The sequence below is a fragment of the Geotrypetes seraphini genome, chromosome 5 (assembly GCF_902459505.1).
Source record: "Geotrypetes seraphini chromosome 5, aGeoSer1.1, whole genome shotgun sequence".
NCBI classification, from domain to species: domain Eukaryota; kingdom Metazoa; phylum Chordata; class Amphibia; order Gymnophiona; family Dermophiidae; genus Geotrypetes; species Geotrypetes seraphini.
The window spans coordinates 14,314,448-14,331,140 of NC_047088.1; the positions used below are offsets into that span (position 1 = coordinate 14,314,448).

At 40.9% G+C, this 16,693-nt stretch overlaps 1 protein-coding gene across 1 annotated transcript in view; it reads left to right on the plus strand.

The window, feature by feature from the left end:
• Positions 1-496: 496 nt before the first annotated feature.
• Positions 497-16,693, plus strand: part of LOC117360815 (ubiquitin carboxyl-terminal hydrolase 12-like) — a 71,125-nt gene continuing 54,928 nt past the window's right edge. The window contains exons 1-2 of the mRNA XM_033945252.1: positions 497-807; positions 13,697-13,777. Of these exons, the coding sequence (XP_033801143.1) occupies positions 610-807; positions 13,697-13,777 (279 nt within the window). The 5' untranslated portion in view covers positions 497-609. The remainder of the gene's footprint in view (positions 808-13,696; positions 13,778-16,693) is intronic.

A 16,693-nucleotide genomic window follows, 5' to 3' on the forward strand; every position in this document is an offset into this window, starting at 1 on the left:
GTTGCCTTTCTTACCCGCGTTGCTTGCTTGTCTTATTTCCATCGATGGGGGGAGGGGTTGATGCCCTCCTTCATCGGGCCCCCCCTGACCATTTCAGGCCCTAGGCATGTGCCTATCACGGCAACAAGAGGGCATCCGTTGAAAATCAGGGGTGGGAAATTTAATGGCGACACCAGAAAATATTTCTTCACCGAAAGGGTAGTTGATCGCTGGAATAATCTTCCACAACAGGTAATTGAGGCCAGCAGCGTGCCAGATTTTAAGAAAAGATGGGATTGGCATGTGGGATCTCTTCATGGAGGTAGTTAGGGGGTGGGCCATTAGGGTGGGCAGACTAGATGGGCCGTGGCCCTTTTCTGACGTCATGTTCTAAGTTTCTCTGTTTCTACTGGGCCTATTGGTTAATCCTGTCCTGCCCTAGAATAAAAGGTGACATGAAATACCAAGTATAAAAATGCAAAGAACATTTACATTGTGTTTATAAATTTGGAGTTTACCAGGGCGCTCCCTGAATACTAGTGAGGGTTGGTAAGAAAATCAGGGCGGCCCAAACTCTCCGGCCTACAAAAAAAACCCCGCGCTCAGCGAGGGAAGCCAGCGCGAGCTGCTATGGCGACGGCGCGCGCCTCCTCCTCCTCGCGCCGGCCGGAACGCTTTCTCCGGCGCACAGTCCCCCGGCCGGAGCGTTCTGGCGGTCGCACCACCTGCGGCTGTCACTGGCCTGCGCTCCGGCTCCATCATGGCGGCGGCGGGAGACGGATGGAGGTGCTAATGACTGTCCGAAAGCTCGCCTCCGTCTGTACCATGGTGAGGGCGACGCCTCGCGACGGGGGAGAGGGGGGTCTGACAGCGAGAAGTTCACGTTCCCTATTTTGGAAAGGAAGAAGGGGCCCTCTCTGGGGGCTCCATGTGACATGCAAGTACTCATGTTGTCCTCTGACTATTCGAACATCTCTGTACCGCCGAAGGGCTGGACATTTTGACGTGTAAGAAGACGGTCCCTGCTCTGAAGAGCTTATGAGCAAGTTGTGGCAGAGAGAGGGAGGGAGTGGGAGTTAGGAGCTGAAAGCAGCCTCGGAAAAAGAGGGCTTTTAATAATAATAACTTTATTTTTGTATACCGCCATAACCCGAAGAGTTCTAGGCGGTTCACATTAGTTAAACAGTTTATCGTAGAGTTGCAAACAGCAAGGAGAGAGTAGTTACAAAAGGTTACATATCAAATTGAACGTAGAGTTGTGAATCCGCAAGGAGAGAAGTAGGGGGGAGAGGAGGGGGACGGGGGAGGGGAGTAGATCAGAAGGGGGGGGGAGGAGGAGGGTGGAAAAGGGGCATTAAGGGTCTTGGTCTCGAAAAAGGTGAGTTTTGAGTAGTTTTCCAAAGTCGAGGTAGTTGAGCCTGACGTACAGTGCAGCGGATTGCCAAGTGGCTCGCCTAGGGCGCTGCGGTGCCCATTAGAGAATGACACGGGGACACTTTTTTCCCCTGTCCTGGTCCGGAGAGTTCTTTTCCTGTCCCCGCGCCATTCCCGCAAGCTCCATCCTCATCTGCACAAACCTCAAACGCTTTAAAATCATAAGTGTTCGAGGCTTGTGCGGTTAAGGCAGAGCTTACAGGAATGGGGTGGTGACATTGAGTTTCTGCGGGGACGGGGACAAATTTGTCCCCCGTGTCATTCTCTAATGCACATTGAGCCCAGTTCTTCAGACTTGGTAAGCTTGTGCAGTCTGTGCTGAGGTTTGTTTTGGGCCTGTTGGATCTGGTTTAGTGACTCTTTCTTGTCCCTTTTGTTGTCCGGATAGAACTTGGGGGACCCTTTTGTGGGTCCTACCGACCTCGGGGGTGCCACACTTGGAAGGGTCAAGTCCCTCTCCCCATTTCCCCCAGATTTTCTGAATTTACAGGAGCCTCAACCGTACGCCTGGCCATCAGTTAGGCACAGACTACACTTTAGAGCAGGGGTGTCAAAGTCCCTCCTCGAGGGCCGGAATCCAGTCGGGTTTTCTGGATTTCCCCAATGAATATGCATTGAAAGCAGTGCATGCACATAGATCTCATGCAGATTCATTGGGGAAATCCTGAAAACCCGACTGGATTCCGGCCCTCGAGGACCGACTTCGACACCTGTGCTTTAGAGTGTCTGTGGTCTGCTCTCTTGATACAGCTGGTGAGCTGTGAGAAGTTAAAAAATAAAAGACACAAGAAATAAAAGGAGCATACAGTACTCCTGAGGCTGCCATTTTTGTGTGGCAGTGTTGTGCATGAGTTTTTGGCGCATTCATTATGAGCGCTTCAAAAAAGCAGCACAAAGTTTGTTTTATATGGCTGCTGAGATGCAGCTGTCAGGTGCACAAAATGTTCCGGCCACCACGAAGGGGACCCGACTTCGGGTGTTGGCGTGTCAGGCTCCCTGCGCAAGCACTACTCATCAGCAGGAGGCGGTGGTGATGCCCAGGCTATGCCTTCCGCCCATGCCAGGGTTTCCTCATTTGCTGGCGGTCTGGCAGATTCGGTGTTGCAGACCGTCGGGGAGGCTGGGGTTTCCCTGCGTCCTTTTCTCTGACGGGACCACAGGGAAGGGGTCTCAAGGCACTGAATCCACGGAGAAAATGAACTTTATGTGAAAAAATAAGAAATAGAAGCAGAGCAACTGCAAAAGACTTCTGCAAGGATTGCTTGCAGACATTGTAACTGGATATGTTTTCTAGCTCTCATGTCCTCAGAAAAGTGATGGATTTCTGCATCTTGAAGGTATAAACCTAATCTTCCATTTTATAGCAGGATTCAAATATATTTTGGCAAGGGCTTTTGTAAATAATGTGCTGCTTTACAACTGTATCTCTTCTACTTGATTTTGAGTTAAAAATTGAACTTGATTCTCCCTAAGAGCAGTTTTTAGGAACCTGTCACTAATAACACTGCACAACAATTTTTTGGTTAAGTCTTGATTCCTGAAAAGTTTTTGGTGATTATGACAGGTACCAACTTGGTATGCTCAAATATGGTTTTGGTTTTACTGCATCACGTAAGAACTATGAGAAATAGACATTTTTATGTTTACTGACAATAAAATATATAGTCAAGTTTACGTTTCGCACAAGCGACTAAATGAAACAGAATTAAAAGTGTTTTGCTCCCGAGTTTCTTTTATATTCAGTGTCTGGTGCATCACGTTGTAGCATCCAACAATAGTCGGCAAGCATTGACGGATTCCAATTGCCCTGGTATCGTTTCTCCATCGTAGCTATGTCTTGATGAAACCTTTCACCGTGCTCGTCACTCACAGCACCGAGATTTGCGGGGAAGAAGTCCAAGTGTGAATGGAGGAAATGAATCTTGAGTGACATATTGCACTTCATTCTCTTGTATGCTTTGAGAAGTTTGTCTACCAGCTGAATGTAGTTTGGGGCTCTGTAATTGCCCAGAAAATTGTCAACAACGTCTTTCAAGGCTTTCCAGCCAATTTTTTCCGGCCCAACTAACAGATCTTCAAATCGCTTGTCACTCATAACATGTCTGATCTGGGGGCCAACAAAAATACCCTCTTTGATCTTGGCATCAGTTATTCTTGGGAACATCTGTCTTAAATAACGAAAACCTTCCCCTTCCTTGTTCATTGCTTTCACAAAATTCTTCATGAGTCCCAGTTTAATGTGAAGAGGAGGCAAAAATATCTTTGTCGGGTCAACAAGCGATTCATGTGCTACATTTTTCTGTCCTGGAACTAACTTTTTACGGAGTGGCCAGTTCTTTCTAGAATAGTGCGACTCTCTGTCTCGGCTGTCCCATTCGCAGATGAAACAGCAGTACTTTGTATAGCCAAGCTGCAGTCCTAGTAACAGAGCAACGACTTTGAGGTCTCCACAGATATTCCAGTTATACCTGGTTGATAAGACACTTATGGGAGAAAAAATTGTTTGCATCCAAATATAAGAAAAAATCACGACAAAATTGAAGATTTCTCTGAAATGGTACGTGATGGGTAATTTTTGATGTAATATTCATGATCAGCACCCAAAATTCTATAAGAAACACCCAGCAGTGTTCAGGAAGCAAAAACTTTGTTGTGCAGTGTAATACAGAAGCTGAATTATTTCCTTCGGTCTTCTTAGACACCAGATGGGTGTCTGTTCCAGTTTGCCAAACAGTTGCAAACTATTTATAATTATTTAGAAATACTGTTTTGCAGTTAGTAAGTTCCTTTTTCAGTTGGTGTAAAGAGCCCCTGATTAATGCTTTTTCTAAATGAAAGAGCTGTGTTCCCATAACAACCTGGAGATGGAAAGCAACAGGAGTCTTAGTCTCAATCAGCCTCATACATGCCACCCCCTTCCTTGTTCATTAAAATATCTATAAATGACTTTCTCTAGAACTAAAATGTATACAGTACATTAATTCAGATATCTACCTGGTTTCTAAGCAATCTGTGCAATATAGGGGAGGTTACATTACATTAGTGATTCCTATTCCGCCATTACCTTGCGGTTCAAGGCGGATTACATAAGAATTGTCATGATGTTACAAAATATATAAGGCGGATTACATAAGAATTGTCGCGAAATTAGGTAATGCATAATGGGTAATTTGAACATTTTAGATTTGATAAGGAGTAGATAGTATAGAGGTTATGGAAAGTTTCTTTCCAAAAGAGCTTGCAATTTAGGTGGAAGTGTTTAGAATAGTGCATATCAAGCTTTGTGGTTGTGAGTGACCCCACAATCGCAGCCAAATAAAGTTATGCATCCTACACCCTTTCTGGAGATGCAGAATAATGTTTTATTCTTTGGGATCTTGCCAGGCACATGTGACCTGGGTTGGCCACTGTTGGAAACAGGATACTGGTCTGTCCTAGTAATGGCAGCTTTTATGTTCTTATGCTGTACCTATGGAAGAGCCCACCTAGGTTACAACTCGAATATGGATTTTATGACCCCCCCCCCCATCTGGGATCCTAACCTACAGTTTGGGAGCCTCTGGCTTAAGAGGAAAGACATAATATCAGGGAGAAGGAAGCAGGAATAGAAGAGTTTCTTGGTTTGATAGTAGAGGTGGAAATAGGGCCACAGTATGTGCTCTTTTAAAGAGGATCACTTTTAATTATCTAAATATTTAAATAGCAAGGGAAGTACCAAATCACTACATCAAACACCTTACATGCTTCTGATGGGCTTTATGCACTGTTCGTATGTAATGCACCTTATTATCTATGCCCTTGGTGGCCCTCATACTTTCAATAGTTCATGCAAGTGGTTTATAGCAGTGTTTCTCAACTCAGTCCTGAAGTAACCCCTTGCCAGTCAGGTTTTCAGGATATCCACAATGAATTTGCATATTCTGCCTCCATTATATCCAAATATCTTTCATGCATATTCATTGTGGATATCTTGAAAACCTGACTGGCAAGGGGGCAGGATCGAGTTGAAAAACACTGGTTTACAGCACAAGTCCACAGGAGGAAACAATAAATAACAAATTGGAACATATGCAAATTCCAGACCGATACACAGGTCAAATAAAAGGTGTATTACTTTTGTTGCACTCCAGCCTATATATAACCAGCCTATATATAACCACACGTCGTCAATCCAGTGACCCAGAACCAAAGGCTTTAGTTCCTTTTTTTTCCTTTTTAGATCAGTCCAACAAGATTATCGTTTTTAAACTACCTTTACCAGCTCTAAAGCCTTCATGAGCCTCCAGTGTTATTATTTTGGTTCTTTGTGTGCCAGAGTATTTCTTTAGTTTAGTTTAAGAAATTCCTGAAAAAGACCTAACACCACATATATACTGCTCAAGAAAAATCCCTGGAAAAAGATCTAGCACCACAAGTCCTCTTCCTTCCCTCCACTAATTCCCAAACCCCCAGAAACAGCCTACTTTACTCTTTATTCTCCCTAAAAATGACCAGATATCTTCTGTAATCCATCTTTTATAACTCTTTTGTAATCCGCCTTGAACCGCGAGGTAATGGCGGAATAGAAATCCCTAATGTAATGTCTCTGGCTTCATTGCACCACAAAACACTGTTAATGAGAGCTGTCTTAACAGCCAAAGAAGCATCTTAGTCACTGAATCATTGTCAAACTGAAGTCCGTTGCTTGAGAACTTAATATTCTGCGCGAAACTGTAAATGAGTATGTGTCAAGTAAATAATTCCTTGCACGGATGAGAACTGGTGGCTCTCTTACCTTCATTTCTTCAGTAAACAGCTTTTCAGGTGTTTAATGAAAAGAACAATTTTCGGTGTTTTCTGTCACAGGGCTTGAAAGTGCCACTGGTATTGATTTTTGAAATGCACCAATTTATCCTAGAACATTTCAGAAGGCTCTTTTCCTACTGACCCTGCCTGATTCTGGTATGATGGGTTTACCAATCGGTTTTCTTCTTGATCTTTCACCTCAATGCAGTAGCTGTTCTGTTAGGAACATTTAACTGAGTTTCCAGTGAATCCTTAGCAATTATTACATTCACAGCTTGCAGTAATTCTCCCAATTTTACCCTATGATAATTTTCCAAAGATCTTTAATGCAGCCATTAATCCAATATGGCAGTTGCAGGCCAAACAGCTTCTAAAATGACATTTCTAAAATGACAACCTGCTGTCTTATCACTGCTCTCTCTTGCATTTTTCAGTTTCCCAAATATGTATTCTGCACCTATTCAGGTTCTTGACAGATACAGCTTATTTGAAAACTGGTAAGGGAGTTTTTTTCTTTGCTCTCCTATAGTTTTTGGTGTTCTTTGTCTGTTTTTATAAATTTTATTGTAAACCACTCTTGATATTTGTTGAATTGAGTGATATATCAAATTTATTAAACTATTAATAGTGAATTATTGTAAAGCCTAGTTTAAATCCAAACACAGCCTAGAAAATAACTTAACTGGATTTTCAGGAATTGTAAAATATTAACAAATTCTCTAAATGGAAGTGTTTGTTCGCTCTTGCTATACCTCCCTTCAATGCACAAACATTGGCTCGATGAACAAGCTAAAATCATAGGTTGTTTATGCAACATATTCTATTAGAAAATTGAAACGAGCCCAATGACGAACAAAAAAGAACTCAATCAAAAGTAACCTCAAAATCAATCTCCCATGTCAGGGCCTACGATAAAATTCTTCTTCTTTTGTCCCTAACTGAAGGTTCTTGGGCCCTGATTCTGCAAAGTGTGTCCAAGATAAGCATTCTTTGTAGAATCGCACTCAGCACTGTTTAGATGTCTTTTAGAGAATCAGGTTTTAGGTGAGAATTAGACATCCAAAAATGTCCTTAATGTTATATTTTATTATTATGATGTTATTAGAATGGCGATCTTGTGGCGTTTTTCACTATAATTGTGATACTGGTAGTTGGATCTGTTTCATGCTTTTATTTCTCTTCCATTAGAGAAAGTGACTGGGATTCAAACCAGCAACATTAGGGTAGAAGGCTGTAGGTTTAATCAGTGTGCTACACAGTGAGCTAGCCCAGGGGTAGGCAATTCCGGTCCTCGAGAGCTGGAGCCAGGTCAGTTTTTCAGGATCACCACCATGAATATGTATGAGATGGATTTGCATGCACTGCCTCCTTGAGATGCAAATCTATCTCGTGCATATTTATTATGGATATCCTGAAAACCTGACCTGGCTCCTGCTCTCGAGGACCGGAATTGCCTACCTCTTAGATAACAAGTTGCATAGCAATTGTAAAACTAGGTCCTATAGGCATTGTAAAGGAGGACTACTTTTCAGTATAGTTTGGGCTTCAAATAGACCTGAGTTCTATGGATGGAACTTAGGAATAGTTTGGACATACTTAATGAGATCTGCTAAATAGCTCTCTGGGTTTTTATATTTGCTTTATTAAGCTCAAAATACATTTAATAAGGCACCACATAAACAGGGCACATCAAAACAAAACAGATATATTGCATGCAAAACCTTCTATTTTTGTGGATAAACAGCAATGCTATTTGTTAATTAGAGAAAAAGATCCATTAACTGAAGCACAGCACATGAAAAACAGCTTTAGGTTTCTTGCTAAAAAGCTACCTTTTTTTTTTTTTGCCTCCAATCAGCTCATTCTTGAAAGCAAAGAAAGCACATGAAAAAAATATATAGATTGCATACATAACTTCATTTGCAAAAGCTTAAAAACAGATACAGACTTTAGCATGGCTTCTACTTCATTGCAAATGGAGGTGTGCAGCTGACCTCATTGTGAGATCATCAAGGTGCACCTGCAAGGTAGAATGCCACAATTAAAATATGTGCTGGGATTTGAATCCATGACCTCTGGAAGATGAGCACAGGGCTTTTACCTAGTGAGCCACAGCTACTTCCTTTTGGTTGTGGGGGTTCCTACCATGAGAGCTTAGTTAGTGATCCTAGCCATGTGAAGGTGAAAATACCTGAGAAGATCCTTAAGCTATCATATGAGATGTGAGGAAGAAAGATATTAGTGGCAGCTGCTGTGGCTCAAAGTTGTAAGAGGTAAAAAGAAGCAAAAGAACTGCTGTGTCAAAACATACACAAATGTGCTTGCACATTGCCCTCTGCAGCCCGGTACAAGTGCTCCTCGAGTCACATTCATAGATGCCAGTTATGTAGTGATGAAGACAATCGCCATCCTCCCATCATTTCTACAGGACAAATAGTAACGTCAACTAAAATGTTCAGGCCTTTACTTATCCTTTACAGGGTGGATTTGATTTAAATCAAATCAGTTTTAAATCACTTGTCAGAAAGACTTGATTTAAATCATGCCTGTGACATGGAATGGATTAATGGAACTCATTTAGCAAAAAAAAATGTAAACATTGCATGCTACATAAATTAAAACTAATCGTTATTTCATGATGAACAACTTTTAGACTATCTTTAGATAGATTTTTTCCTCAAAAAAGCATTTTAGTTGTTTTTTTTAAAGTCCAATTTAAATTAAAAAAAAATCAGTTTAAAATTTTTTTTAATCTATGATTTTTATCCACCCTGATTCTTTACTTACCCCCTCCTTTACTAATGCGTAGCTCAGGTTTTAACGCCAGCAGCGGCGGTAACTGCTCTGACACTTATAGAATTCTTTTTATTTTTTTATTAATCTTTATTAATTTTAAAATATAAATAGTGCAATACAATGAATTTAAACATAAATCAAGAAACAAACTTTAAATATGCAAATAATTTGAAAAACACTCATTTTCTCCCCCCTTCCCCCTTAACTAATGAAAGTAGATATACATTTATAATTTCCATACAATAAATAAAATAGAAATAGCAAACAATAATACATTTCCCACCACCCTCCCTCCCACCTTGGATGTGTAAGGAGGTCAGATAAAAGATAAAAGAAAATCTATTGTGACTCAATAAATGATGCCAATGGGCTCCAGACCATGTTAAATACTTTACTATAACCTAAAATTTCAGCGTTCGTTCTTTCATATTTATAACTAGAACACAAGTTTGCCCACCAGAAAGTATAATTAAGTCGATCGTAACATTTCCAATTGCGTGTTATCATTTGAATGGCTACTCCCATCATTATTAGGAAAAATCAGCTTTTATAACGATCCAAAGAAGGTTTAACATGTAATAAAGTACCACAAATTATAGCTTCATAAGTTAGTGGTATCGATGACCCAAGTACAACATTAATTTGTCCCCATATTGACTTCCAAAACTTAAGTATCAATGGACAATAATACAACAAATGATCTAAAAGTTATCAGAACCAGACGCCACGATATGTTTTTGGTGATGGCCCTGCAACTTTGGAACACTTTGCCTCAATATATAAGATAGGAAAATGATCTCAGCCGTTTAAAAAATAACTTAAAAAGTTTTCTTTTTAAAGATGCTTTTAATCTTTAATTGTAAAGTAGTTACTCTCTAGGTTTATACTACTCCCTCCCTAATGTTTTTTCCATCTATGGTTTTTCTTCTACTTTAAAGCACTGATTTGTAACTTTATTCCTCCATCCCTTGTGTATCAATTAGTGTCAGTCTAACCCATTATTTTTAAATTTTAAATAGCATGTCCAAATGTACGTTCATCTTTATTTTACTGTAACTCGCTTAGTAAATTTGAATAAGCGATTTATCAAATCAAAATAAAACTTGAAGACATCTCATCCCCAGATATCTTATAATGGTGTTCCTAACTGAAACTCACATCCCACGTTTCTATCCCATGTACTGTCAAATGTATCTTTATTGTAAACCGCTTCGAACTTCACGGTATAGCGGTATATAAGAAATAAATTATTATTATTAAAGTCCCTATATCAATATGACAGTAGAGCAGTTACCGCCACTGCCGGCGCTAAAACCCGTGTTTAACGCATTAGTAAAGGAGGGGGGTTAAAGAGCACTATACATAAAAAAATCTCATGAGCAAAGAGTAATGATCTTTTAATTACTAGTACTTTTTTTTTCTTTTCTTTTTTTACCTGCAAGTTTGCATTGCTGCCTAGTAATGGGCTGTATGTTTTTGTAGTCCTTCCAGGGATAATTAACTTTTATTTGCAGTTGCTAGGAAGTTTCTTACTATGGCCTGGATCATGACTTATGTTGTTGCTTGACATTATGACACCAGAAATGCCAGGTGACCGGCCTGCAAAGGCCTGCTAAATTCTATCACATTTTCCCAGGTTTCCCTTTCAGATCACTCTTCAGTTGAATGTAAAAAACTACGAAAATATATAGAATTAACCATAAAAGGTCAGACCAAAGCAAGTTATCTGCTTCTAACAGTGAACAAGACAGGTCACAAGTACCTGGCAGAATCCCAAATCGCAAGATCCTACTCTTTTCCCAGGTCTACCTTAATAGTGGTTATCGACTTCTTCCACAAATTTGTCCAAACCTTTTTTTAACTCAGCTTTGCTAACTGCTTTTGCCACAGAGGGTGATGACAAGTTGCCAAGCTTAAGGATGCATTCATTGAAAAATATTTTCTCCTCTTTGCTTTAAAAGTATTACTGTGTAACTTCATGGCATGTCCCCTAATCTTGTTTACTTTTTGAAAGAGTAAACAGTCAATTCATGTTTTCTTTACGGCAGAGCTTATCAATTTTTTTTCTGCCATTTGGTGGTCCAGTCTTGTAAGGTCCTCCTGCAATTCCATAGTCTACATGTGATTTAATAATTTCTGCAAATTATCACCTCACTCGGTCATTGTTCTCATGTCCAGATTATTTATAAATAAAGGACCAGTCCTAATACAGATCCCTGCGGCACTTCGTTATTTACCCTACTACATTGAGATAATTGACCATTTTAACTCTACTCTTTATTTTTTAACCAGTTCCCAGTCCTCAATAGAACATTGCCTCTTATGCCATCACGGCTTTCTAATTTCCTCAGTCGTCTCTTAGGAGGGTCTTTGTGAAAAGCTTTCTGAAAATCTAGATATCCCTACATCACATGACTCACCTTTATCCACTTGTTTGTTCATGCCTTCAAAAATGTAGCAATTTGGTGAGTTAAGGCTTCCCTCTGCTTTCTTCATATTGATTTTACCCCATGTTTTTCTCCATGGGCCTCTCATATAAAGCCGATTTACCATGGGCTGGCACAGTAAATGCGCCGATGCCCATAGGGAATTAATGGGCTTTGGAGCATTTGCTGTGTGGCACTCGCTCACACGGCTTTGTAAAAGAGGCCCTATATTCAGTAATTTTTTTCTGTATAATACAGGGTGCCCACAAAAACACTCCTTGATTTCAAAATTAAAACTTATTGGAATATGTTTATAAATAAGATGACAGTAAATAAATGTCCCAAAAAGCATGGTTAGCAAGATCTTACACAATCGCTTGCACTTTTACCCTTATCAGCTGCAATTGGTGCAGAAGTTACAACCTTCAGACAATGCAATGTGACAAAATGACCAGGTATTCCTCAAGTGACCCCTGAGATCACCGGACATTACTGTTTGTGACTTTTTCCTCTGGGGGTACGAACCTCCACTACCCGCAACTATGGATGATCTGCAGGAACGTATCACTGAAGCTATAAACGCGATAACACCGAATATGCTTCGGAGAATCTGGTCCGAGCTCAATTATCACATCGATGTTTGCCGAGTAACAGGTGGGGGTGCCCTTCGAGTGTATGTAATCAACAGATGCCATATGAAACGTTAGGAGTTGATGAAACTGTAGCCTCAAAGGTGAAAGAATATTCCAATACATTTTGGTTTTGTAACCATTTAAAATCAAGGAGTGTTTTTGTAGGCACTCTGTAGTTTATGTTTTGCCGGCACTGGCAGCAAGCTGACTTGGTTTCCCAGATCATTTCTGGAACCCTTTTTAAAAATTGTCATTACGTTCACCACTTTCCAATCTTCAGGTACCATAAGAACATAAGCATCGTCTCTGCTGAGTCAGACCATAGGTCCATCATGCCCAGCAGTCCGCTCCTGCGTCGGCCCCCAGGTCAATGACCTGTCCGCGATCTATTACTCTAAAGCATGCGTGGATGATTTTCATGGCATGTTAAAGGTTACTTATAGTAAATCTGCAATTTCATATTTGAATTCTTTTAGTAGTCTAGGATGTGTATCATCCAGTCCAGACAATTTACTGCTCTTCAGTTGCCAGTTTGGCTTATTCAGTCTTCTAGGTTCACTGAGATTTGTTCCAGTTTCTCTGTATTGTCACCTTTAAATACAATTTCTAGTATGGGTAGCTCTTAGCAACAAATTCATGTAGTCTCTCTGCTGGGACATTATCCTCCTTGATGATCTAATAGTCCAGCTGACTCCTGCACAGACTTTTTTGCTTCTAATGTACCTGAATTTTTAGCCTTTCTTAGCCGTGCTTTGCATCTAACTTGCTAATGCTGATTTCTTCAGATTCTTGTTTCCATGTATTGAAAGATGTTCTTTTGGCTAATTTAGCCTTTTTCCCCTCAATTTTTAGCCATGCTGATGCTGACTATTGCTTTGGCCTCCCTTCCACCTTTTTTTTTAATGTGTGGAATATATTCTGGAATGGTATTTTTAAACAACAATACAACAGTGGAGATGTTCAAAAGTTTCTGATGTGCAACTATATTTCAAAACTCTGCCTAAGAGTGCGATGGCTTGACACGCAGGTATTTCAGCCACTATGGCCTGTCTCAGGAGCTTTTTGGCAATATTCACGAGAACTTTATCCAAAAGGCTCCTGAGGCTGGTTGGCTTCCTTACTGCACCAATACAAAAAGGGAAACCAAGTAGTTTTACTCTTTCCATCTAGTGGAGGGAGAGCATAATCCACTGGACTCAAACCCCCCCCCCCCCCCCCCAGATATGTATAACTCAGGGATCTCAAAGTCCCTCCTTGAGGGCCGCAATCCAGTCGGGTTTTCAGGATTTCCCCAATGAATATGCATGAGATCTATGTGCATGCACTGCTTTCAATGCATATTCATTGGGGAAATCCCAAAAACCCAACTGGATTGCGGCCCTCAAGGAGGGACTTTGAGATCCCTGGTTACTGAATCTTGCTTCTTATACTAGATGCAAAGCAGTTAAACACATGACACCTTGGGCATGTTAATCATGCTGGAGGTCTGAAGTTCCCTTGTGGGAGTGCTGACTGATGTTAATCAGACCAAGAAGGACATATCAATTCTCTATGCTATGGGCTGTTACTCTTGTTGTGATTTCTATTTAAAGGCAAACGAATCGTTCCTTTTCCTCATATCTAGGATCTATTTTATTCCCACAGGGCACCAATGCCTCTGCTCTAGAGAAAGAGATTGGTCCCGAGCAGTTTCCTGTAAATGAGCACTACTTTGGATTGGTCAACGTAAGTATTTATCTTGTTTATTTTTGACTGGCGTCTGCCATTTGGTTGACCTTCTGTTCTTTCTGTTTTTTAAAATTGTGAGTCAGCGTATGGAAAAAAAACCTGAGGTTTGTTTAGTCCTTGATTGAACATGTAAAACGCTAGCCTGGTGCCATAGTGAAAAGTTATTTTCTTGACTGATACCTGGCAAGTGTGCATATATTGCGCGCAGGGAAATTGGTGACAAAGGGAGGAAACCCTGTACAGGTTACAAATGACAGCAGGGTTTACTGGGTAGTGTGTCAGCAAATCAAGCTATTACATTTTAATTTTTCCCAGATTCTAGTAGAAATTTATCCCCAGAGTATAGTGAGAGTTCACGCTTTGTATGACAAGACCTTTGTGGCAAATATTAAACGTACAGAACCAGCACCAGGAAACATAACTTTACATTTTTATTGTAAAGAAAAAAAAAAGATTTGTGGTCCCTAAGACCATTTTTTATTTCATCTGTTGAAGATGACAGGGGTTGCCATTACGAGTAATTGGAAGAATTGGAATAGATTGAATTATAATTTCTGGTGGAATTCGTTATGTCATGTATATAAATTGGAAAGGGTAATAGCTACACAGCAGGGGTATTTAAGAAAATTTCAAGATGTTTGGGAGCTCTTAACAAAGTATTGTAATATGTGAATCATTGTTTTTTCCCTTTATTTGTTATATGTCAAGGGGTGGGGGAGCGGGGAAGAGGCTGATTCTGGTCTTTGTATAATTATATGAAATGATAAGAAAGAATTTGAGATTTTTGAAATTGATTTGGATTAGGGGGAGGGGGAGATAAGTTTTGAACTGGATTAGTACAGAATATTAAGTGTTGTATTTAAGTTAAAATGTTATTTGCTGACACACTTATTATAAGTTTTCAAAATGAATAAAGAATATAAAAAAAAAAAAGAAGATAAGAGTTTGACACAACAGAATGAAAAATGTATACAAAGTGAAATCCATAATTTTGTTTGTTATGGAGTTCTTTGAGAGACAGTTTTACATATACCACAATCAAGTTTAGTGTTTAGGGCAAGAGAGAGGGTAGGCAAGACCAGTGGCATAGTGAGGGTGAGAGGCACCCGGAGTGGTGGCACTCCTCCCCCGCCCTCATCCCCACCCACTCATTCCCCCAATCCCCCCCCTGCTGCATGCGCGCCCCTTCCCCCGTACCTCGTTGTTCATTGCCACGAGCAACAAAAACTTCAATGTGCTCCTCACAACCCCGTCTTCTCTCCCGCTGATGTCACTTCCTGTGCGGAAGTGATGTCAGCAGGAGAGACAACGTGGTCACGAGGAACACATTAAAATTGCTCACGGCGGTGAACAACTAAAGGTACAAGGAAAGGGGGGGCACGCACGTGGCAAGGGAACGGAGAGGAGGAGGGGTGCCGCCACCCCCACCAACATGGCGTCCAGGGCAGACTGTGCCCCCCTTTAGTATGCCACTGGGCAAGACTATGTTGCCAGTATATATGCCTGTGCATCAAAGGTTATGAAAAAAGTGATACTTACACACAATGAGACCATCTCAAGTTTTGCAAGACTGATCTTATATATTGTCCTTTTATTTGAAACTTTGCAAAGAGAACTAAGCAATTCAGACAAAAGGGAGGATGTATTCCGCCTTTTTTTGGCTACACATTCAAAGCGGTGGGCAGTGAAGGATTAAGAGGGGAGAATGTGGCGCAATGGTTAAAGCTACAGCCTCAGCCCCCTGAGGTTGTGGGTTCAAACCTACACTGCTCCTTGTGACCCTGGGCAAGTCACTTAATCCCCTCATTGCCCCAGGTACATTAGATAGATTGTGAGTCCACCAGGACAGACGGAGAAGAATGCTTGAGTACCTGAATAAATTCATGTAAACCGTTCTGAGCTCTCCTAGGACCGGGGTAGGCAATTCCGGTCCTCGAAAGCCAGTCAGGTCAGATTTTCAGGGTATCCACAATAAATATGCATGAGATAGATTTGCATCTCAAGGAGGCAGTGAATGCAAATCCATCTCATACCTATTCATTGTGGATATCCAGAAAACCTGACCTGGCTCCGGCTCTTGAGGACCGTAATTGCCTACCCCTGTCCTAGGAGAACAGTATAGAAAAATTAATGAATGAGCGAGCAAGCGAGCAATCCTACTCCCTGCTTGATTAGATTGCAAGCAGAGTTTGGTTTATTTGGCCCCCTTCAACCAAATATGTGTTGCTGCCCCTGAGGGTGATGTATTCTTACAGAAATAAGAAGATTCGATTTGTATTTCGTTCAGATACCATCTTGGCTGTTGCTTTCATTGAGGGTTAAAACTGCCAATACTGTGTCCTTCAGCATTTTAATGATTTTGGGGGTTCTCCTGAACATCCTTAGAAAATCTTGAGGCTTGCAGCTGGTACATAAGAACATAAGCAGTGCCTCCGCTGGGTCAGACCTGAGGTCCACCGTGCCCAGCAGTCCGCGGAGGCCCAACAGGTCCAGGACCTGTGCAGTAATCCTCTATCTATACCCCTCTATCCCCTTTTCCAGCAGGAAATTGTCTAATCCTTTCTTGAACCCCAGTACCGTACTCTGCCCTATTATGCTCTCTGGAAGCGCATTCCAGGTGTCCACCACACTAGAAGGTACTAAAAGGTCTCCTCCAGGCACTAATAAACATGGAATCTTTGATATTCTGCTGTGGCTATAATTAATCTCCTGCCTTCCCAAATGAAATGCAATTAACCAGCATTTGCCATATTAAACTTTTAAGCCATGTTTTTATTGCATTAGTGCATAATTATAGGAACTATATTGGCCATGAAATTAAAAAAAAAATGATTTTTGCTGCAGGTGGAGGCCTCTTTTGGATTAATGGAAGAATTTGATCTAAAGAGGATGAGCTTCCTAGCGCACTAGGCA